Below are 25,137 nucleotides of genomic sequence, written 5' to 3'. Positions count from 1 at the left end.
CTCGCTTGAGCTAGGGAAGGTTATCCCAGTATTCAAGCTAATTGAAATGGGAGGTAACTTTTATTCAGGTGATGCCTCGAGAGGAATCCAGGCTGCTGGTGAGAATTAGAAAGATGGATTCCTGCAAGGCATTTGGAGATGAACTGTACCCATTGGCCCTTCAGAGAATGGCAAAGCTGACTCAGACGATGTCTGAGTGACAGTTTCTATAGCTGCATGTCAAGAAAGCCAACTGTAACCTTTATGAGATAGGCATTCACTTATGTAGACAGATGTCAATTGATTTTGAGTGAAGTTTTTAATTTATGAATTTTTATTTTTTTTTTTAAGTGTAGGTGAAAAAGCTAGAGGGTTTTCTAATGTGCTGGCAAAAATTTAGAGAACTTCTGATATTTGAAAAGTACTTTTGATTCCTTTGCTTTTCTTCTGTTGCCCTGATTTACACAGCAACTTTTCTTATGAAAAGGTAATTTAAGTGCTGCTGTGATAGCAGTTAAGACCAAAGCCTCACCTGGGGTCAGCAGGCATGCTCTGTTTGCTGATCAACAGGGACTGAACATCTGGCCAGTAGTGTCTGAATCACAAAGTTGTGCTAAGACTGTTTTCACAGAAGGTTGCTAGGAAGAATAAAATAATCACTGCTGTGGAAAAACCCAAGTAGGCAGCCTAGCCTTGTAATCTTTTGCTAATATAGCTAGAGTGGTGAGTTAATTCCCATAGTGCCCTAAACCTGTGCAGTGTAATTTTTTTTTTTCCCCTGGTTCTGATTAGTATTTTTTTCTTGATCATGATTAGCATTTGTCCTGGAGAATGATATCTGTTAGTTTCTCTAATTATAGTCTTATGCCACAAATGGCAGAGGATATACTTCCTCATGTAAAGAAAAACTCCTGACTATGACATGCAATGAAGAAAGAGTGTCAGCAGAATACAAACAGATTTGTGAGTAGTTAGTAAATGGGATGGCTTCATTTCACTCATCTTCATTACTAGTTAATTGCTTTGCAGTTGCTCAGTCCTGAAGAGTCCTGAATAAATTTCCATATCATAAACGTTTCACAAATCGACATTCAGACCAGATGGAAATGGATTAAGAACAGCCATTTTGTGTGTTTCTTAAAAAAGGAGTAGAAAGTTTAAAGTATGGGAGAACATTTAGTTAAATTGTGGAACTCATTGCCAGGGAAGGTTGTGGATGCTGAAGGTGTACCTGGACTACCAAGTCAACTTGACAAATTCTTGTGACCTTTTCCAGGCTTCTATTATTAGTCACTGTTGGAGAGGGGTTACAGGCCTGGGTCTTTCAGTGAAATATGTTGCTACTGTGTTCGTATGGTTCAGGATGTCAGTCATCCTTCAAAAGCTGAAACTAATCTACTCAATTAGAACTGGGAAACTCCATAGAAAATCTGGAAGACAAACAAGTCATAGATTATGTGGATGCTTTTTGCATAAACTCCTGATTTATTCTTAGTGGATTTATTTGTGAAGAGGATACATTCCTCAATATACTAAAGACAAGAAAAATAAAATTTATACATTTTCAGTGGGTACAGTGAATATTTTCTCTGGCTCTTGTGATCAGATCAGGATTTTGAAAGATCTACATGCAAGCTTAGACTAGAAAGCAGTGAGTATTAGGTTTGATATGCTGTCCAAAATAACACTCGGCAGCATGTATCCTGAAGAAAGTCCTACTCTGCTTCAGGAAGGGGTTTGAAACTCTCCTGGGTACATTTGCAGAGGCTCACCAACCTCCAGTAACAACCAGCAACCATTCATCTCCACCATCTGAGCCAAGAAATGTCTCAGAGATAGAGGGGTGCATTTCTCTTGGGAACATATTAACATGGAGCTTGAGCTAAACAGAAAAGACTAAAATATTTCATGGCACAGTGTCCCTCTGGGTCTCATCTTTTGCTATGTGTTAGTATTTACAATTCTTTTTCACCACTGAAAGATTAATTTTGTCAGAGGTTTCCCTTACAAGATGTCTCCTTCATTCTTGTGTTCTTGTGACTTCTTGCTTACACTTCAGAAAAAGTTGCCATTCCCCAAGAAGAATCCTACTCTAGGTATCTAAACCTGTCAAAATCAAAGTGTCTGGGAGTGTAAGAGCTGGGAGTTGCTATGTTCTTCTCTTCAGGCACAGTGTGACTTTTTTGTTGTATATTAAAAACAGCAGCTGTTGTTGGAGGTGAGGGTTCTGGAAATGAAAAGCATAATGTACTAATTACCTATTGCAGGGAAAACATCTGTGCGGGAAAACTAATGAAATTAATTCCAGAGCCTAGCAACTGAATACATTAATTGACATTAATTAATGCTAAATTACAAAGCTCTGCCAATGGAATCACATAAAATGTCCACAAGAATCAAATGCCCTCCCCAAAAAAATCCTTACATTAATTTGAACACAACAAAAGTTCCCTTAGGAAAAAGGAGGAATCCAGGTGCTACAAAAAGGCTGTTTCTCCTTCTTTTTGTCTCCGATAGGAGAGAGAGCTTTTCTTGGTGTGCCCATCTCAGGGTTTGGTTGTTTGGGAGGTTAGCTTAAGCAATTTCAGTGCTCTGCCCTTTAGTAGTTATTACTGGCATTTTAGAATTGAAGCTTTAGAGAATTGCACTGTCAAAATTCACAAGAATTGCCTTAGTAAATCTTCATCAGTGGTGCAATCACTGCTGCACAGACTCCTGTGATCACAGCAGAAATAGACATAGTCCCCATTCCTCCATTAAAACAGGATCAAAAAACCTTAAGTCACCTCTAATGGATGTCAACCTGGCCTGCTCTTTAAATTCTCTTGTAGAGGAGATCCCTTAATCTTCTTTGCTGGCTGGTCCTGGCAGCACCCGTCATGTTACCTCCCTGTGCTCGCAGGGTAGATAACCCAATGGCACTGCAGTCTATGTCTCCCAGACAGCTGGTGTGCCTGTGGAAGTAAAAGGAAAGAATGGTGTTGAGGGCAAAAAAGGAAACAGGGTGGGAATTGGAGATCTGATGCTATACAGCACTATGCTGGGCTGATTCGATCCCATGTGTGAAAAGCCACCCAGTCTTGCCAAAAACTCAGGGGATGGTGAGGCCAGACATTTTAACTGTGATGCTGCTTTGTTTAAGCTCAGGATTGCGAGGCATTTCACTCAGGAACCTTCTTCGGAGAGAATGAGACACCCTATCTGCAATACTGTGTTCAGATCTGAAGCCCCACTGAGGGTGGTCTAACACCGGAACAGGATGCCCGGAGAGGTGGTAGATGCCCCATCCCTAGAAGTGTTCAAGTCAGGCTGGATGGAGCTCTAAGAAACTTGGTATAGTTAAAGATGTGCCTGCTCATTGCAAGAGGGTTGGAACTAGATGGCCTTTCAATGTCCCTTCCAACCACACTATTCTTCAATTCTGTGAATGTGGGGGTAAGTGTGGGGAGCTCTCCTTCATGATACAGTGGACTGAACTGAAGAGGAGTGGGAATTGTGTTGCAGGTGAAGAGATGCATGTCTAAGAGGAGTGGGAATTGTGTTGCAGGTGAAGAGATGCATGCCTAATCTCCATCGTATGACAAAGAGGGGACATGCTGCACCACAGTGTACTAGTGGGTGGTGGAAGAGTCTCTGGCCCCCTTGTCACCCTCCTTCCTGGGAGAAGAGGGACAGAGGGCTGAATAGCTCTGAAAGGGAACGTTCCTGAGCTCACTGGAGTGAGCAGGCTGGGAGTTATGTCGTTCCCTGCCCCCTCGTGGCTAATGTGGAAAAAATCATGTCCCTCTGAAGGAAAATGCATTTCAATCATGCTGTCCAGCGTGTATTAATTAATGTTTTGCAGTGAGCTGCAAAAGCATAAAATGTTATAAACTGCAGTGACTAATAATATTTAGCACATTATATATTCCAAGAACTCTGCAAATGCTGGGGGAAAATCATCCCTCACCAAACTTTCCTGAAGGTTCATTACCCTGCATGTCTTTTTCAAGCAGAAGTCAACAGCCCTTAGAAGGAAGGAAAGAAATGTCAAATGATAGATTTTAATTAAAACCAAGGTTAAATATGAGATGGTAAAAATCTAGCCATTTCTATTTCAGTGTAAAATGCTGCTTCTCTGATCAGAAAGTGGTAATTATATTAAAAAAGGCCTGTGCTTCTCCAAGAAAAAAGAAGTAGTTCTAACATTAAATGCCATGTACTGTTTCTGTCATATAAGTGCTAGTGCTAAAATGCCAAAATCCTTCTTCCTGTAAATCAGCTTTGTTATTAAGCAAAGCGCAACTTCTGAATTGATCTGAAAGAGCGCAGATTGAATACTGAGAATCTGGTTCTGTATTCTAGGATAAACTAACACCACGAAGAAATTACAATTGTTTTTTCTTCAGGTGATGGATTATGATATGAGCACCCTGCAGCGCTTCAGAATAGGAGATGAGGGCATCTCATACAGTGACAGTGGATGAGATGGCTTTAGGACTGTATTTAGGCCATTTACTTTGAAACATATGATTGATTGAAACTGCTAAGGCTTCTAGTTTCAAGAGGGTGTGGAATGATTGCCCAGGTTGCCAAAGTACATCTACCCACACTGTCAACAGGGAAGTATGTAAAACCTCTGAATAGGAGGTGGTCTGAATTACCTTCCAAGGTGATCTCTGCAGAGTGTAAGTGCTGTAGGAAATACAGAAGTGCGCCATGGAATGCATTCTCAGCGGTGACACTATGGGGCAGGTTTCCGCATACCTGTGTATGCTCTGGACCTTGGCCATGTTCTGAATAAACTCAACGTGTGACCATGGAGAAGCCATCATGCTCCACAGAAAATCCTACACCATGGGAATGACAGAGAAACTGTAGAAGCTCAGTACAGAGAGCATCTGTCCTGCTGAATAGACACAAATCTTTAGATCCACAGTTACTTTGGGAGTCAAAGGACTTTGGCTGCCTCAGCTAATAGGTTTGTGACAGTAGGAAGAATCTGTGCTCAGGATCTCACATGTCTTGTTCTTTTCCTTTCAGATGCCCAGTACATCACCTGCAAGATGCAGAACTGCAGTGAAGCCACTCACGGCAAGCCCTTTCCAGGCTATATTGACCGTAATTCCCTGATTGTCCAGGATGATTATGTCTTTGTTCAGGTGCAGAACATCCTCTTCTCTTATTTATTCTATTTTATATTCTATTATTCTAATATTATTTTCTCTTCCATTCCTTTGCATGTGTGTGCATGTCTGTTAGCTCCCAACTACTCAGACAACACTGGATCCAAATAATAAAGGCACTGAGTGAATTGTAGAAGTTCATTACAATGCTAATAGTCTTCCTATTACCTCTAGTATCTTGTCACTGTAGGGTTATAGTGTTTCTGCCTGGAGCATCCACCATATGTATTGGAGTGCTCTGTGCCACCTCCTGCAATCCCATCAGCACTCTAGGGTTACTGCTCTAACCCCCCAGCTTGAAGTGATGTGTCAGTCATCTGTTGTTAAAGGGAATACACCAGAACGTTTTTGAGCATGAGAGAGAAAGAGAAAAGGAGGGAGGGAGTCAGAGGAAGAACTAAAGAAGGAGTAATCAGGCTTTATTGTTATGCCTCACTTGTGATTACAGTGAAAAGGCTGAAGATGAGATGTACTCAGCCAAGCTGTGTTCCAGGTGGGACCTGGTGAATAGATAACTACTGTGGGTTTCATTAGGCTGCCACCAGTGTCCATCTAATAGCAGTTGAAGAGGACAAAAATAACAACAGAATTGCAGGGAACATGGAGGTGAACTGGAAATCATTAGGACTAAACAGGTTTTCCAGACAGTTTGTATTCTGCTATGCTTGGGAGTGGAGGAAAGAGAGAGGACTGCTATTTTAAATTGGGTGAGTTGATTGCTAATTACCTTCAGTTAATGAAGTCAGTCATAAACACCAGTCTAAATCATTCACTAATAAATCTGGGACATGCATTTCAGACTACATTTTGTGCTTAGCGTGTCTGAAGCAGAAATGAAATATTTCTGTGGTAAGGAAAACAGGGGCACGCATCATTGTTCAGCCATGCTCTCTCGTTTCAGAATCACTGTGTTTGTGTCTTGAGCTGGGTAATTTCTCTTCATATGTGAATTCATTCATTACTTCATCACTTGATTTTGTGCTCTTCAAGATTGTTAGTCTTCTCTGTTCTGACCTGATGTTGTTATACACTGTAAAGAATCAACCCCTTTGCCTCATCGAAAGTTAATGCTGGAGAGATTTACTGCCTTTCTGGGTAGCCCTTGTATTTTGATGCATTTTTCTTTCTGTCTATGTAAACTGCTGTATAGTGTTCCCAATGCTGTCAGTTTTCGGCTTTCTTCCACCTCTGTGCTAGCTGCACGGTGCCAGGATGAAGGAGCATATGAGGAGAGGCAGCCTTTTATGGTGTTCCCCTTAATGCCCAATGAGACTTTGCACAACTTTATATATTCATGTTTGTAATGCAGTTTGAGAGGGTATCATGTAATATTTGGATTTTGAAAGCTCCCATTTTAATCCTTAGACATCTTAAGATTCTTAAATATAACAGGTCAAAGAGATAGTACTTGCCAATCATCAATAATTGACACTTTCAGGTATGAAATAAGAATACTGTAGTCCCTGGAAACAACCTCTGCTTTGTTCAAAGTAGACAGTGAATTCACTGTTGGCTGGTAATATAAAATGGAATTCTTCAAGTGGTTACATATTTATCTGGATGTATCTGGCTGGCAAGGAACAGCTAAATAACACGCTGTGGCTAATGTTGGACTCTGCCTTATCCCAGGCACTGTTCTTCAGAGGATGAATAGCCTTAAACCTACCAGACTGTAAAAGCTTGGAAAAACAGACAAACACCCTGAGCATCCTCCCCAAGCCTTCCCCACCTTTCTTGATCTTTATCTAGCTTTTCTGCAGCTAAGGCTGTATTCTTATTTGGAATGAGAATTAGTAGGCTGAAAAGCATGAGAATAAGGGTATGTGGGTTTATTTCTCCCATTACACCGTGTTTTATTTGTAAACTCGCACTCTCTCATAAACAATGCTTCTGGACTTCCTCCCCTTAAATTTTGCCCAATTCCCTTAAAAAAAATTGTCGAAGAGATTTAAAATAAGAAATAGTTCTTATTTTACTTCATCTGGTATGAACCTAGCCTCTGTCTGTCTCGCATTTTAAACTACTGCAGTGCATTTTAAAATACTTACTACTAATGAAAAGTCTTGATAAGCCCAGATATCAGGCAATTAAAGCAAATATCTACATAGAGAATCCCTTGGAATATTTGTTCTTCAGTATCTTTCATCCAAAGATTTCAAAAAGTGCTTTACAAACATTGATTATACCTCAGCAGCACTGGAAGCCAGATAACATTGATTGCTTTTTTTCTTTCAATTTCCCGCCCCTTTAATATGTGATAGGAAATGAAACCTCATATTGCTCTAACCCAGCATTTTTGAGGTCTTGTCATCAGTATTTAAAGACTTAAATAAATGGCCAGATTCACAGAAATACTAAATCAACTGAGCTGTTAATGCTTAGCTGATCTTGTGACGGTGGCTTGCGTGGGGGCACACAGGAACCAAAGCTGGAGGCAGAAAGAGAAATCAATCTTCATGTCTGCCAATTTGCTAATCTAACCAATAGCCTATACAGCACCTCTGTAGATAGCAAAGAGACTGTTTTGTGGTAAAGCAGAAGACAGCTATGGTATCTGCAGGTGACATAATTGTCCAAGTGAAGCCAGGACTTCACTTCCCCAGTCTTGCACCTGCAATTCTGTCCTTTATCTCTCTTTGCAGATAATAGGTTTTCTCTTACTTTCCTTTTCAGCCACTGTCAGTCGGATCAATGTTTATTCATCAACTGTAATACTGCTGCAGTTTTAAGCCATTGCCACCAACACTGTGGTATTTCCCTTGACAACGTTAGCTTGATATTTTCCCTGATAATAAAAAAATATTTTGTAAAATCCTGATGATAACTTGCCTGCTTCTCTCATAGTTGACATCAGGAGGGAGACCACATTATTACGTTTCTTATAGGAGGAATGCATTTACACAGATGAAGCTGCCAAAGTACTCCTTGCCCAAGGTAAGTTGTTGTTGCTGGAATGCCCATATGAACCTACAGTTCAGATTGTACAGAAATTCTTGAACCCAACGCAAGTAACTATAAGATGACATGTAATGAGTGAAAACATTCTTCTTTAGCAGAACATTTGCAAGCAAGAAAGGACTGGAAACAAAGTCAGCTCTATGGTTAGTCAAGGACATCAGCATGAAATGTAAATGGATACCACAGCCCATGTCAATTACCATTTCTTTATAGTTAGTTAAATAAGTTTTGGAGGGGACACTCTTTTTTTTTTTTGCCCTTTTTTTTGGTCTTGAAATTCCCTTCTCTTGTCTCTAGCCTGTGTGGGTTGCTTTTTGTGCTCTGCCTCATTAGCAGATTTTAATGGGAACCAAGCAAAGAGACGTCTTTGTGTGTCTGCTCCATATCTTCCCTAATTAAGAACAACGGTGAATTAGCATTGGAGCTTGAAAGGCTATTGCTGCCTTCTAGAGCTGATTTTTTTTAAAGACCAATCTAAAATGTTAGCTCCATTTTGAAGAAATCACCATTTTGCAGCTGGACTTCTAACAGCTCCTAACTGCTAACAAAGACAGAGGATTCTTTTTTTTTAGGCCTTTTCATTCTTGATATAATCTGGCTTCAATGAATTCAAGCTCAAAGGTAGCAAAAGATGTTTTAGATTCTGTTTGAGGTCTAACATCTGGAGAAAAATGCATTCCCAAAAGTTAAGCAGAGAATGACAAAAGGAAGAGGAGAAAGTGCAAGGTGAGCCTGTTCCTAGTAGTTGAAAGTGTATCAAATTTTGTACGTGGAAATATTCAAAGGGATAATTTGGCTAATATCACAATAGGCTGTCTTTGATTCCTCAAACCAACAGATCTGTTTATAGTAGATTGACTGAGTGACCTTCGTATGACCACACTGCAACTGAAACCCAGGCCTTCAATGCTCTGCCTTACTTACTCTGCTGTTGTATCCTTTGCTTCTGCTTACATCACCTGAAAACCCAGCTTACAGGACATTGAGGACTCTACTAAAAGAGATGGGTCTTCTTGGCTCTGATACAGGAGACCTGTGGTCTGCCCCAGAATCTTCACTTAAAGATAGGTTGGTTTGAAACTTCCTGCCCAAGCAGGAAGGAATTACTCAGCTCAAATTTAAACAATTGTTATTTGAAGTAGCCCTTAGCAAAGCGGTTGCATTTTTAACATGATTATTCTAACACCCACATCAAAATTGTCATTTACAGCTGATTCAAACCACCTGTAGAGAGGCTGCTTGCTTTGAACTGGTTATCTCCTTTAGCCCACACTTTTCCAAATGTTCACCTTCTCAAAGAGATCTCTGGAGAGCCAGGGAAAATGCACTACAATTAAATTGCAATGTGTTCTTAGAGAATAGGAACTGGAGCAGTACAATCATGTTATTTGACCCAAAGAAAAAGGCAGATATATAAGGAGATAAGACGCTTTGTCACAATCTCGGAATATCTTCAAAGACTGAAAAGCTACATTTGGCTTGGAAGGAGCTACAGTGGAGCTGTGGCTGTCTAAAAGGCTCCTATCAAACCAAGATAGCTGCTTTTATTAAAAATGCACAAAGCATTATGCTATTTGAGGAACTGAAACATAGAGTTTCTCTTATGCTTAAATTCTCTTTTATCTCCTTCAGCTAAGAAAGAGGGGCCAAATACAGTAAACAGTACTAAGTGACTTCTGAAATTGAAGAAGGAAATACCAAGCTTTTTGTCTCTCAATGTTACTCTTCCTAAGCAGTGTGAAGAAAGGGTGTGAAGGCAGGCAGCTTTGGCAGGTGATACTGCTGCTCAGGCAGGAATAGCCTACAGCAAATCAAAACTAAAATAATCTTATTGACATTGATAACCTGGTAGCCAGTTTGATTAAAAGTCTAAATGAACTTGAAACTCTCTCCTTTACAAGATGCCTACCTATGTCTATACTGGTTATACTGTGTAAATGGTCATTCTTGAAACCTGTTAATTTCTGCAGTAATATTGATCTATGGGTTGGTACTACGTATTCTGTATCACAGCAGCACAGCGTGGGCTCTGTCACAGACCCTGGTACGTCACTCATGATAATCACCTTGAATGTACACACAGGGTATATTCGCTCTATTTTAGACCAATGTACTGTGCAGACATCTGTAAATACTGAAGCAAGCCAACCAATTTCTCTTTTAAAAAGACCTCTCCTTAACTGGTGCTGGGCTGAATACTGATGGAATGGGTGTGTGTGGTACCTGCTTTAAATTCATCACCTTCTTTCAATCTCAAGAGGCACATCCTGATGGAAGAAGCAATAACCACAAAAAAATCCTTAAATACAGACCTTAAAAAGAGCTGACAGTCCCAGTAGTTGACAGGCTAAAACAGGCATTACACATTCCTGCTATTTAACTTCTCAGGAAGAAAAGTTCCTTGACCAATTTCAAAAAGGGCGATTGAAGCATGTTTATTAATTCAGAAAGCCTTGGCCTTTAGTCATTTGAGTAGGCACCCGGTCAAACTCATGCACAGATTCATGCTCTTACTTTTGTCTTTGGAAAGGCAAGAGGGACAGGTAGTAGAACTGCATTTTAATGTATTTCCACTATGTGTTGGAACAGAGAGAGAAAAACTCAGCCTCTGAGAAGGCAGATGCAAAGGGAGGCCCTGAAGATGATGACTGAGGATGGTGCCTTGCTTCACGTTTGTGTCCTCTTCCCTTTCTGTAAGGAGGTGAAATGTACGTCTCTCGTAGTAGTGGAAGATGCAGTGAAGCTCTTGCTCCATATCAAGATGAAGGGATTTTTTAATTATTATTCCTCCTCCTTAAAAAAACAACCGTCACCCTGAAAAAAATTGAATAGAAAGGAATGTGATATTGCAGATTAATTTTCATTTTCCCAGTGTGGAAACCAAAAAATTCCTGATGTTGGCCAAAGACCTCTTTGATCCCCAGATATTGATCCCTCCCTATCAAAGCTTTGCATGTTTACTGCATCTATTGAACAAGACCATATTAAATGGAAAAGTTAATTGATCCCCAAAGGCAAACATTCGGAATGCTATCTTTTTTGACTTTCTGCACTATGTATATGCTAATTCTGTCTCAATCTCTGCTTCTTCAGGCTTAAATTCCTTCAGCCTTACTGGGATCTTCTTTAGACTTGAATCTTACAGCATGGTGTGATCAAACTCAGGAAGCATCTAGTGAATAAAATAACTTATTTGCTTCTTAAGCATTCATGTAATTGCCTTTAGTTTTCCCTGGTGTTGATCAAAACATCTTTTACCTCTCTCCCCTAGTTATTACAAAACTATTGATTGAAATGGTAAGTTAATGAGACTGTACATTCACCAGACAAAAGAGATTTTACATATGATCTCTGTCTACGTTTAAATAGAGAGGTCTGCCTATGTGTTTATGGGCATATGCCGAAGTTTAAACTTGAGATTAGAGCTGTGCTAACCAATTTTGGCTGAAGCACACTGGGAATAACTACTCATGTAGATCTACCATCAGGTTGACAAGGGTGACAGTCTGAAATAAGGAGCCTCTGACAAACAGCTGTGGCACTAATTCCTGCTAGCACAGCTGGAGCTAAGAGACGATATCTATTTACTATCACAATTAGTAGAAGGCAGTAGGATTTATATTGCCTTTCATGTTGCCTCAGGATTTAAGCCAATCTGTTCCTTCACAAAACCAGCCCATCTTCTGGGATGTATTTTTCTCCAGCACAAAGAAGCGGGTAAATCAAGTGAATATTCATCCACTCCATTCTCAGATCTGGACCTGGATGAACAAACAACTGTTCTGAATCTTAACTTCACTTTCAAATTTATAGATCAGATTTCTTCATTATATTATTTTTCATCTTTACGTTGCAAGGGTCCATCTGAAGGTATTAATTCCTCCTACAAAACCACTAGAAAGTGAATTGTCAAGACTATTATTAACAGAAGGAAGAAGTAGTATCAGTTTCCAAAGAGCATATTTTCTGATAAAGTTCCCAGTTTTGCATATAGAAAGCTCTGGCTGAGATTCATGGAAGCAGAATAACTCTGGGATATCTGCCCAAACCAGACAGAATAGCTGAATCTTCTGGGAATCTCCAAGTGAAAAAAACCCTGCATTTATTTTCCTACCTCCGCAGATTTTTGTGGCACCAGAGAACTCTGAGTGCCTATGCTAGGCAGATAGAACCTAGGAATTTCATTATAAAAACCTCTCTCTTGATGGCTTTTTCCACTGAGTAGTAATTTCTCCAGACATTGAAAGAGGGAATCGGGTTTAATAGTTTCTGGGTTTTCCTTAATTACACAATCTTTTCATTGCTTCCTGCCTGCTGGAACACACAGACCAAACAGAGTAAAACAAAACCTTACTCACACTAGTGATCTAACTAAAATTCTGCTCTTTACATTTAGTGAGGATCCAGGTTGTCTTTCTGTTATATTTCTTGGAGGCTGGGGATGTTTGTGGGTGTGTGGTGTGTTTAGCACAGTGGTCCAGGGCTTTGGCTTCTAGTCAACACCGTCATTAGAATTAATAACAGCAGCACTGGCTGCAGACATTGACCCATTAGATCTTCCTTGTATCAGTTCCCAAGCATACTTGGTTTCTGGATGCTAGGCAAGAAGCAGATGTTTCAGATGCTGTTTTTTCTTCTTAAAAAAACTCCAACAAAACAAAACCAAACCAAACAAAACCCCAAACAAAGAAAAACATATTTTAACATCTGTGATTCCACAGCCACAAGTGGAATCACTCAGGTGCCAAAAAAATCCCAAAACGACCAACAAATAAACATCATCACCACCTCCCAACAAAGTATTCATTAAAATAAAAGTGTTGGTGGGGGGAGTGCTGCTCTGTAACACTGTATTGCCGATGTAAATGTTCCGTTAACACCTCATCAGTTAGTTACCACTTTGAAAACTGGCAGAAGAGAGCTGGTGTAAAATATTCCTAGATGAAATTATCTGCTTACAAGAGCGTTGTCTACAGTTTCTGATTAAACTGCCCTAAATTTATCCCTTGCTCCTCCACAATTACTTTGGTGCCCTTCGAAATGACAGGACAGAGCTCCTTCTAGTAACCTTCCTCTCTTTTTCCTTCCCCAGGACATGCATGTTATCAGCACAGATGAGAATCAGGTGTTTGCAGCTGTACAAGAGTGGAACCAGAACGACACATACAATCTGTATATCTCAGACACCCGAGGGGTGTACTTCACCCTGGCCTTGGAAAATGTCAAGAGTAGTCAAGGTCTGGAGGGGAATGTGATGATTGACCTCTATGAGGTATGTCATGACTCCAAACATCTCATTCGTATTTTAGGATCTCATGTGATGCCAGTACCATTTCCTTCTTGCACATCAGTCTTGTAACATGCATGTGAACAGCAGAGCCAAAAAGTGACTAAATACATAGTTTTACTCTCCTTTTACTTTAGGGCCTCAGTGCAATCAGCTGAGTTTCAAGGCCAGGTTTTACACAGATGTTCAATTTAGGCCCAGCCTAACATTATGAACAGATTCACTGCTGTACTCTCCAGTAGGTTCTCAGGTGAAGAATAGCTCATGGCTCTGTCATGCAATGAAATATGAATTGCATCAGAAGATGTCGTGGAATACTACATTCAGTCCCTATGAGGAGCTCTTTAAGTTTCTCAGCCAAAATCCTGCTGACCCACGTTGGTCCAGCCTATGGCTCTGAACACTCCCAGTACTCTGAATAGCATCACTCTCCAATTTTTGTTGCACTTCTGAAAGCTTAATCTCTTGGTTTAGAAGTAAGGAGAGACAGCAGTTTTCAGTTGATTCTGTCACCTTCCTCAGCTTGGACTATTCTGGGAACTGAAGTGATTTTTAGATACACCCTCCTGGGCTGTCCTATGACCATGGAAACTCTCCTACCTCATTTTAATGTCCTTTTTACCCCTGAGCCTTTTTCTGAGCAAGTACATTTGCCTGAGCTCACCTGTAAAAAGGACAATATACATTGTCTTCTATGACAGCTGATCCTAAGAATAAGACTTTTAATGTGTCCTTGTACTTCTCTTGCTCTGCTGCCTGTTTTATGTCCGGAGATGACATTGAGCTAAGTAGAAACTCAATCCTCAGCTGCTGTTTTGAGGGTCAGCTTTTCTTTTGAGGTCTCCTCCACAGACTTTTCTGGCCATGTAGAATAAGGGCCATGAACTAGATCTGAGTTCCTTTCAAAATAAAACATTTCCCCATCACCATCTAAATATTAGTTCTGCTGCATAGTTTGCCTTCATCTGCCCTTTGCTTGGAAACACCTGGAATTGTTGAAACAGAGAGCCCAAGTGTTACACATAAATGCAGATGAACTGTAGGAAGATGGGCACTGGCATTTCAGTCATTTGGAGATTTTTACTATTAATCTCTCTGCAGCACTGGCAGCCCATGGAAAAACTGTTGTCTCTTATTACTGTCAGCTTGACAAACAGTTTCACTGCATTATGTAAAGGTGTCCTGCACCTGGTGGTGGTGGGGGGGGTGGGGGGTTGAAATTACCACCTTTGTTTTGTTTTATTAAGCTGACACCACACAGTTACCTGGATTGAAATTGATGGAATCGGACTTGTAGCATCATATCTGCTGATTATATAGGTAGAAAGATATTGGCTGACACTGAACCTGGCACAAACCTTCTTTTCAATTTGATGTTCTAGCTGGAAGGGAACAGAAAGCCAACTAGTGTAATTCTTGAAGTAGTGTTGCTGCAAATGGAGTAAATGGAGATGAAGATAAAAAAACCCATAGATAAATTAAAACAAAATAGAGAGATTGCAAAATTAGTCCTTCTAGGGTGACAGTGCTATATTTAGAATAGGAAGATTGAGGAGATGGCAGAGAAAGACAGGCTGATAAAATTGGGGCTGTTCAGCCTGGAGAAGAGAGCCTTTTACAGACAGCTGGAAGTAGCCTCACAATTACAGGCCCTGGTTCTCATGGGGGACTTCAACCACCCTGACATCTGCTGGAGGAACAAACAATACACAAGTTCCTGGAAGACATTGATGATAACTTTCTGAGAGAGGTGATGGAGAACCCAATAAGGAGAGGTGTGCTGCTGGAACTTATACGAACAAACGAGGAAGGACTGGTTGGTAATGTGAAAGTTGAGGGCAGCCTGGGCTACAGTGACCATAAGATCATGGAGTTCAGTATCATGTTAGGAAGAAGCAGGGCTATAAGTAAGATCACAACCCTGGACTTCAGGAGAGCTAACTTTAGCCTCTTTAGGGACTTTCTTGGAAGAATCCCATGGGAACAAGCCTAGAGGGAAGAGGGGTCCAAGAGAGCTGGTTACTATTCAAGGCTCAAGATTATTAGGTCGATATTCTCCAGGCTCAAGAATGGTGCATCTCTATGGGCAAGAAATTGAGCAAAGTGGGCAGGAGACCTGCATGGATGAAGAGGCAACTCCTGTCAAAACTCAAGCACAAGCAGGAGATATACGAGAGGTGGAAGCACAGACAGACTAGCTGGGATTAATATACATATGTTATCATAGTATACAGAAACATGATACAAGAGGATGGGGCCAGATTCTTCTTGGTGGTGCCAGGCAATAGGATGAGAGGCAATGGGCAGAAACGAAAACACAGGAAGTTCCACCTGAACATGAGGAAAGACTTCTTTACTGCGAAGGTGACTGAGCATTGGAATAGGTTGCCCAGAGAGGTTGTGGAGATATTCAAGAGCCATCTGGACACAATTCTGAATAATATGTTCTAGGTGACCCTCCTTGAGCAGGGAGGTTGGACTAGATGACCTCTGGTGGTCCCTTCCAACCTCAACCATTCTGTGATTCTGTGAAAAAATCTGCTCAATGCTGCTCAGGGTATTGCACTGGGCGTGAAGAGAAAATAAAAATTTTTTCATAGTGCTTCATCATGTTCTCCCTTCTCTTCTCCTGTAAGTTTTCAGGAGCCTTTCGCTCAAAAGTTGCTATTTCAGTGTGTAAGCTCTTCTACTGCTGGACCTTGTAGAGGATGAGGAGACCACTTCTAGAGGACACTATTCTCCTTCTGCATGTTGGACAGAGCAGGGTATGCGAATAGCACTTCACCACCTTGCAGTGACATTTCATGAGTAGCACACTAGACTCAGCATTCAGTGGGTCTGTAGTCACAGAAGGACTGTCCTAGAAATGATCTCCTAGAGCAAGGGAAGAGTGAGATTCGCTGGCCATTGGGTCTGAGTGCCCTTTCTAGTTCCTGCACCTCTCCAATGACGTGCTATGGCTCTTCTTGGCTCTGTATTTGCACTGGTCTGCAGCAAAACAATCCTGCGTATGGGAATCCATGTCTGAACTGATAACAGACTATGAGAAGATATGTCTATAGTATGGTATATAAGCCTATCACTCTAGGACTTATTTTTTTTAGCAGTACACCTCTTGGATAAGAAGTATATGTTTGACATACGAAGTTGATGGAGAGTGAAGAATGTGTTTTAAGTTACGTGTCCGAGTGTCTTGTATGAATCTTTTTAAAACTGTCAACAGCATTTGTATCCACACACATTGGATTCGGGGCAGTGAAGACTCTCTACAATGCCTGCATGGAAGTTGATGGAGTACTTTTCTTTCTGATCACTGGTGGTCATGCACTTACTTGTGTGAGTCTTCCTTTCCTGTGGTTGTACAAACAGCAGTGATGAACAGATCACTGTGTGTGTCATGGTTGTGTATATGCAATAGGTATATCTCCTCCAACTGAGAGCACACAAACATGTATAGTGTGTGCAGTCTTTTTTTAAGATAAAGCTGTCCAAGACTGACAGTATAACTTACTTACACTTTGCTTTCTTGAGAAAGGAATCTGAGTCCCAGCCCATGGCTAGAATCATAAAAAGGAAGATTCAGACGATTTCAGAACACATTTATCACCTGATATATAAAAAGCTCTTTAATCATTTATGGCCAGCATTTCACAGGGACTATATAATACAACTATTTCAGGACAACAATGAAACAAAGTACAAATGGACCTGTAGGCTCTGGCCTCTGGTAGTAAAGGCAGAACTATGTTATTTTTCCAGCCCTGTCTTATCATGCAGTATCACTTGAAGCCAGAGTGCCCTTATCGTTTTAGGATGCCTTTAGACTGCAACAAAGAAATCTTGAATACTCAGTTGGGTGGGACCAATCCAGCTGAGAAATTGAAAATATTATCTTTTTATGCTAATAATGACAATAAATTAGTTAACTGCTTCATTTAAAGACTATTGCCCATTATAACAAATCATGACTAAGTCTTTACATAACTTCAAATGAAATTCAATGCCATTGCTCAAGCAGGAAAATTCTATTCAGAATGACTTAGTACACCAGTGTACTGTACCAGTGCACTGTACATTGGTAGTCCCACAGCATATGACTTGAAATGCAATAAGGTTGTATTCAGCAGGAGTGGTAGCATCCAAATCCAAACACACAATTAAAGTTAGTTGAGCTGGAACAAGCTCTGAACTTGCTGTGTAACCATTTGCCATGTGATGCCATTTAGGTAATAATCTGTATGAATAAAAAGCCTTGATGAAAATAATTCTGTGTATTAGCTCCAAACAGATGACTGAACAGACTTGCTGGAAACAAAAAAGTTTCTCGCTTTCCCCCTCCTCCCAGTTTTGCCTCCCTTTTTATTGCAGCACTAAGATTACAAAATGACAGCCCAACAAATTCATTCACAAGCTGCAGCAGCTATTGGGCTATTGATTTTCAGCGTGCTGAGAAGATGGGAACATTCTGCAGTGTGAGTTGTGGTTTGAGGTTGACTTTTTTCTCCCCACTAAGACACTTTTGGGCTTGGTGCCAATGTAAGTCTGTTAGCATCACATCTTTACAAAATCCTCCTGCAGGTCTATGGATTAAAGCTGTTGGGTAAAACACCAGGAAAAATAAATCTCATTGCTAGCTCTATCACTAGCATGCTGGGTGGCCTTGCTTGAGTCACTAGTGCTTTGGTTTCCTCAAAATATGAAACAGTAAGAAAAATACCTCTGTATCCCTAGTTATCCTGCCAAAACACTGATAATTAAGAAACACATTAGGATCTTTAGATGAAATGTCTTAAGCAGGCTTAGTTTGTGTGAGAATAGAAGTACTGAACTGCAAGTTTATGTGTGTGTCGCATTTTCTTTGCAAGGCCAAAATTGCTGCTGTTTCCTCCTCTGGCAGTGCAAGAAATTAATAATTGCCCTGTACATATTGTATCTTTCAGGGGAAAGGATGCCTGCACAGCTGAGAGATTGTCTCTTTACAGATAATGCTATCGACACCTTACCATGTTCCCACGCTGATTCTGAAATATAAGCTTTCTTTTCCATTTGTCAACTTTCCACCTGTGATAGTCTTATCTTGTCTCTAGCACCTCAGTTTGTCTTCCTTTGATGTTCCTTGGCAATTCTTGGCCCTGATATCCACCACACTGACACAGCCTTCAGGTCCCTGTTGGGTTTGACAGGACAAGAGAGAGACATGTGCAGAACCTGCAACGGCTTGGTCTATTTTTCAGCCATGTCAATTTTTCCTAGGTAGCAGGGATAAAGGGAATGTTCTTGGCTAACAAGAAGATTGACAACCAAGTGAAAACTTTCATCACCTACAATAAAGGGAGAGACTGGAGTTTGTTGCAGGCTCCAAACACTGATCTGAGAGGAAACCCCATTCACTGTCTCCTGGTAAGTACTGGAGAGGGAACTTGGGTGGTGGCAACATCCCAGAACAATCTTTTTCTACAAGATAACACAAGAAGGTATAGCCAGCAGTGTAACTCATGGAAGGAATACTGCATATTAAAAGTGCAGTACCTCAGGCTTGGGCTGCCAGGTGGTATTGCAAGAGCTGTCATTGTAATTTAGCTGAATTTAATTAAATTTCTGGAAGCATCGTAGATCAGCTTGCTTCTGCACAACTCATGGTCTCCCCTTAAGCAGCAGGTGAAGCTGGATGCTGTTTCTGCGCAGTTGATTCTTTGGACACTAGATGGGAGGAGTGAGCTATTGTAACTCAGGAACTGTCAGGGACCTAAAAACTTGTGGCAGGCTCAAATGAAAGAAGAACTCTGATTTCTTTCAGGCCCCTCTGTTGGCAGTGTTAATATTTATAATTTTCTCTTTGAGCTCAGAAGTAAGAATTGACACATTCATCCAAATATATATATAGCTATGTGTTTGGTGTATATTGTATCTGTCTCTGTACTTACTAATATAGATCCACATAGAGACGAGTCTTTAACCATCATTTTATGCAAACAGCTTCCAAGAGTGAAAAATATAACCAGTGTGAATAGAATTGGAGATGTCTGTCAAATTAGAAAGCATAGACTGATCTCGACATGTTTTTCAGCCGATATAATCTGTACACATTAGTGGGATAATACTCAGAACCCAAGACTTTGGGATTCTCAATAGCTTTTATATTACACAAATTCTAACACGGTTCCAGGCAGAATCAGAGGCACTATTGAGACCGCTCTTCTTCCTGCTGTCCTGTACCTTAACTGAACCCCACGCGTTACTGCAAGAGCAAAGAATAAATAACTTGATATTTGAAGCTGTTCAAATAATTTATTTTTGATTGAGCCAAGATGCAAGCCTTTCATTTTCTGTATGAAAAAAATATTTATTTTTTTTAGGGAGGACTGCAGGTCAAAGAGAAGAGTTCTTTCAGAACATGACTAAATTTGGGTTTGTTTTCTTCTTCTTCCAAGTTTTTAAAAATTGTAACTAAGGGCTTTTGTAAATTGAATCTTTCTGAGAGATGAAAACCAAAAAGATGACATTCAGAAAACTTTTCAGGCATAAAACAATTGAACTGTTTTGGAAGGGCCTATCTGTAGAAGCTGTTGTGTTTCAAATAGATTGTAATCTAGTTTGACTCAAGTGAACATATTTGAACCCCACACCTTGACTTTTTAAAATTATGACCAATTTTATCAGAAACCCAAGATTCTTATTATATGTTATGATAGTGTAATATTTTAGGGAGCTGGCAGGGCAGACGAAATAAAAACCATGCAAGCAAGTAAAGTAAAGTAAACTTTATTCTCTTTCCATACATTTGAAGTTTGAGTTCTGAGAAATGGTCTTTCCTGGTATTGTTGTGCACTGATCAAGAGAGACCTGACTTGCCATTGTAGTTAGAAATGAACCAAAGGTACTGTTCCGTGGGGTCCTTATGGAACAGTCATTTGCAGGAACTGTGTATTTTATGGACAAAGTATGTTCCCACTGTAGTTATCCACAGTGTAGTGGAAGTGGTCGTATGACTGCATATAGCCCATCCAGGACTGGATGGTTCTTATGGAGAGAGGGGATTATGGCTCCCCTAAGCCTTCCCATCCATACTGTGTCTGCTGCTATACTCTTGGGGACCTGAGAACACAATTCATTTCATTTAAAATTAGAACAGATATGCCTGAACGAGCTGGCATTCCCTTAAGGGTAGTAAACTTGAACAACCCAGGCAAGGGTCATGACCAGTGGCAGAAGTGTGGGCACTTGTGGAGGCACAGTGAGAACTGGCTCACAGGAGCTCTTGGTTCTTTGTGTTTTGTTTTTACATCCTTGTAGTTCCACTGTGCACAAACCACATCTTAAACACTGGTTCGTTTTTATGTTGCACTCTATGCAACCATGTACTGGCTCTGAGAATTGCTTCTGAGAATTGTGCAGGCCCGATGTAGACTTGTCATCCTGTTTGCACTGGAAAGCAACCACTTCTTAAATGTTCAGTGACTTGGGCTGAGGTATGCATCTCAGATCTGTGGGGATCTGTAGAAATGAGTCCATGATTTCAGGGTGGTAAGGGGCAAATCTTCAGTGAACTTAAAATGTGTAGCTCAGTTTTTGCCCTTCCAGAAGGAGAATGTAATGGAACTTAGCCCTTCCCTGTGATAAGGCCAGAGGAATGTATAGCCCTGTTTATTTTTCCTGTTCCCTCAACATCAGGTAAAATAGACAAGAGGCCTCTTTCATGATCTGAGCCTGTCTGAGCACTCCTTCATGCTTAGGTTGTCACAAACTAGTGGAATGTTAGTAGAGCAGGGATCATCAGCTGAGCATACAGGGTCTCAGGTGGTCGCCTTGCAGCTTCGCAAGAAAGCAAATAGATGAAATCTGAACTAAACTGACTTGTTAGGTCTTTTACAGGAACAGGCAGTCTGCCCGCAAGAGAAAGGGAGGATATTGGTACAGAAAATGCATTAAAAACACAAAGTAAAATAACAGCCCTGCAAAAGAGAGCCAAGCTAATTAAAAGTCTGATTTGGGCTTCGCACCCAATAGGGGGCAAGATGAAGGCAGAATATGGAATATGAGAATTCAAGAAATGATAGAGAAGAGAACACAGAAGTTGGGAGTGGTAGGGCAATTTTTGAAACAAAAGCATTGGAAATATATGTCAGGAAATAAGTCCTGGAAATAAGTCGGGGATCCATAAGGGTGTTCTGCTGAGGGAAAATCAGGAATTGTCCCCTGATCTAGGGCAAGTCTGTTTCTTGACAGTGTGACACAGCTGTAGTATTTAAACAGTTCACAAACTTCACTCACCTCTTTAGTCACACTCTGTCTGCCTCTGCGTCACCAGAAGTTTTACCTCTTTACGTCAGCTCCTTTTTCTACTACTTATTACTGTTCCTTATGGCATAGCTAAGTGAATTCTTAATAGTCCATTGTACATCTAGCTTAGCTCCCATCCTTACTCCATGGCAGATACTAATGCTCTCACACACTGCTGGCTTTCAGCATAATTGTCTCTAGCAATAGCTTGGGACCCAGCAATGATGTGTGTTCCAGCTTGTTGGCAGAATGGGATCTGCCAGAGTGACAGGATGGTCCCCAGCCTGCAAGTGTAATGCTGTGTCCTCTGTGCATCTGGTCTTTAAACCTAAACTAAGGGAGAGTTAATGCAGAAAGAACTACATAGCAGCTAAGTTGGCAGCTAAGGAGGTTAAGAGAGAGTCTGGTTGAAACACAAGGCAAGCCAGACGGAATCATCCCTCTACTGACAGTACGGTCGAGGTGCTTTTTTCAAAGCAACTTCAAGAACTTCTTTGCATTTTTTGTGAGATGGCTATGAATAATGAGGTTGGAGGAAAGCAATGAAATTCCATACAATCTCAAGGTTTTATTTTTCTTGTTTATACCACTTATTTTCTAAGCTGAATACACTTAATCGTCATAAAGTAGCTGCCAAGGTATTATATCCCGAAGATGCTGTTTTTGTTTGATTCTGATATTGTGAAGTGGTTAGCTTCACGATATAAGTTCTATCTTAAAAGTTATGGGCATCTCTCTAGGAGACAGAATCAATTAGCTTTCAGGGGTGGTCTTGTGGTTAAAACACAGGGCTAAATCTCAGGAGAATCTTGATTCACTTTTTAGGCCTGTCTCCAATCTTCTGTGTGAACCTTGGCCAAGTCACTTATTTTCTCTGTGCCTTCCTTCCCCAGACATCTATTTATTCCTTCCCACATTTTGTTATTCTTATCTATTTGGATTACAAGGATTTCAGGACAAAGACCCATTTCTCATAAGGAGGAGGGCATTCATACCATCTGCTGTAGAATAATTTAAGCACCTAAGTGAGGAGTTTTGAATATCTCTCCTGGAAGTGTTTATCTCTCATCATTACTCCTTGCTATTGCAGGTGAGCAAATATTGTGGCTACCCCTAGGTTTGTGAATGGTGTCTAGCATCATCCTTGTGTTATAATGCTTTGCCCAACTCCTGGTCAGGGATAGTCACTAATAGCTGTTTTGTATGTGCCACACCATTGGAGACAGTTCAGGTGGGCTTTGAAGAACAGCGAAGAAGTGGGTTTGCGGGTATTTATGAGAAATTTTACTAAGGACTGATGAGCTTCCTGAGAGGGGAACATAAAAGTGCTGGCCTGAAAATACTAGGAAGCAAGTAATGAAGCCAGCATGATTGTAAGAGCTATGCCAGCGAGCAGAGCAATGAGCTATGTCACTCATGCTTTACCTTCTATCTAGGTTTTAAATGCTCCGTGGCAGTGGTTGTCTTTCCCTTGGTGTCTGTGCATCAGCTAGCACAGCTGGGTGAAAGCAAATAGATGAAATCTGAACTAAACTGACTGACAGGGGAACCCAAAATTGGTGATTCTGATGATGATAGTGATTTCAGTAGCCTGTTGGTAACAACAAAGGTGATAGAGACAATTCATGGAAATACTAAAAAACAAAGCTGAGATATCTGTATATGAGTTAAGCTGTGGGAGCTAAAGGAGGAACACAAAGGTACTGACAGTATGATGGAACACAAACCAGTCTGGAAAAATATCTGTTGATGAACCATTTAAAGATACAGATGGAGAAGATATACGTCAGGGATGGATATGAGAATGCTTCCACGGTAATAATGCAAGATAGCCATGGGCAGTAACTTTAGGTGTTTGGCTGGAGTGGTTTATTTTTACACCATACCCACTTGTCACTAGAGACTTAAACATTACTGCATTCCAACCAATAAGAAGTCATGCCAGTAAAAATACCATGTCTGTCTCTGTTTAGACAGGTGACTGGCTTTTAATACTTGAGATATTTATTCCATTTCTGTGTACTATGTCTGTGAAATGAGACAAATTTGAAAGAAAACTGGTAGCACGAAGATTTGAATCAAACAAGGTCTACTCACTGTCAGAGTGGGGAATTGCCTGAGTTGCTGCCATTAGCTACTGTCTTCAAAATGCTGAAGTGGACTTGGAATATGTTAGTTTTAAAAATATGTTCTGAATTTAGTCTTTTCACAATGTATTAAAATGTAAAAGGGAAGAATTCATGCTCTTGCAGTGCTTTTCCACTTTTTGCATGCATGTCAGCTCGATTTGGATCCCATTCCCTCCCTGCGCCCCCGGGCTGCTCTAGCGGCTGCCCTCGCAAGGCTGTCAGTTAGAGTTAGGCTGCTCAGTACATTCCACTTGGCAGGTTGTATTCCCTTCTGCACGAACCATGTCCCCTTTTCCTGTCTCACATAAGTGAGAACTTCCATCCCTCCTCACCACCCTCATTTGCCTTTGCCAAAAAAAAAAAAAGCCCTGCCATTCTCCACGAGGGGATTTTCATGTCAGATTCATAGACGCCTACTTTGACATGATCTTCATCCAGTGATCTTCATCCAGTGATCTGTGGGGCTAGGTCTCCTACAGAGAAAACAAACAGAGAAACCTACAAAACTTTAGGGGCTGCAGACCTAGCCTTTAGGCAGCTGATATTAAAAAGACCTGCCTCCTTAGAGACTGTGGGTCATTCTGCATAGCCTGTCCTGCTCATCCGAGAGAGATGTGCAAGGTGAAACATGGGCTTTGCTGTATTTGTGTTGCTATCTGATGTCCCCCTCATCTGGGGCAGTTTGTTTCAGATTTTTTGCCAGTATTTTTCCACCTCCCTTTCCTTAGCATGTTTCATGAAGGGCTTTTCATGAGGTTTATAAGAAAAAAATGCTGAAACTAAAACCCAAGAGAAGGAAAAAATTACAAGAAATTTTCAGAAATCATCGCATTACAGATCTGGAGGGAATTGTAATGGAAACTTTGGAAATCTGCCTGTCTTACCTTCTTGCTCAGCTCATTTATTCTATCCCATTCTTGTATTATCTGAGTATCTGACATACAAAATCAATAACAAATAGGTGAGGTTTCCATTAATGTATTTGTTTTGAAATCTCAAAGGTCACATCCAGATAGGGTGATGAAGCATTGTTTCAAGCAACTTTTAAGCTAACACTTTCTAGTCCTGGTATTTATTCTTAGTGCAGTGCGGAACAGTCATGTGTCAAAAATAGAGTCAGGAAATGGTATGACACTGTCCAAATTAAGTTCTTTCTTATGGCTAATTAATGGTCACTCAACACCACACCAATAGGGTTATTGTTGCATTTTGTTTCATTAGATAGCTTGAACACTGCTGCTCTGAGAGTCACTTCTGTATCTGCAGCCTTGCTTGTTTCTCAAGAGAGCTAGGGACCAGGAGAGCTAGGTAGTCATTACCATTACCTGCCTTCACAAGC

At 40.7% G+C, this 25,137-nt stretch overlaps 1 protein-coding gene across 4 annotated transcripts in view; it reads left to right on the top strand.

Annotated features, from left to right (window-relative positions):
* LOC115608805 (VPS10 domain-containing receptor SorCS1) overlaps nucleotides 1-25,137 on the top strand; it is a 288,946-nt gene that overhangs the window by 211,806 nt on the left and 52,003 nt on the right. For all 4 annotated transcript variants that reach the window (XM_032919968.1, XM_030488155.1, XM_030488153.1 and 1 more), the window contains exons 7-10: nucleotides 5,002-5,120; nucleotides 7,989-8,078; nucleotides 13,195-13,374; nucleotides 18,643-18,789. In XM_032919968.1, coding sequence (XP_032775859.1) covers nucleotides 5,002-5,120; nucleotides 7,989-8,078; nucleotides 13,195-13,374; nucleotides 18,643-18,789 — 536 coding nt within the window. The remainder of the gene's footprint in view (nucleotides 1-5,001; nucleotides 5,121-7,988; nucleotides 8,079-13,194; nucleotides 13,375-18,642; nucleotides 18,790-25,137) is intronic.

This window comes from Strigops habroptila, chromosome 5, assembly GCF_004027225.2.
Source record: "Strigops habroptila isolate Jane chromosome 5, bStrHab1.2.pri, whole genome shotgun sequence".
Taxonomy (NCBI): Eukaryota; Metazoa; Chordata; class Aves; order Psittaciformes; family Psittacidae; genus Strigops; species Strigops habroptila.
This window is presented reverse-complemented; position numbering and strand designations above follow the sequence as displayed.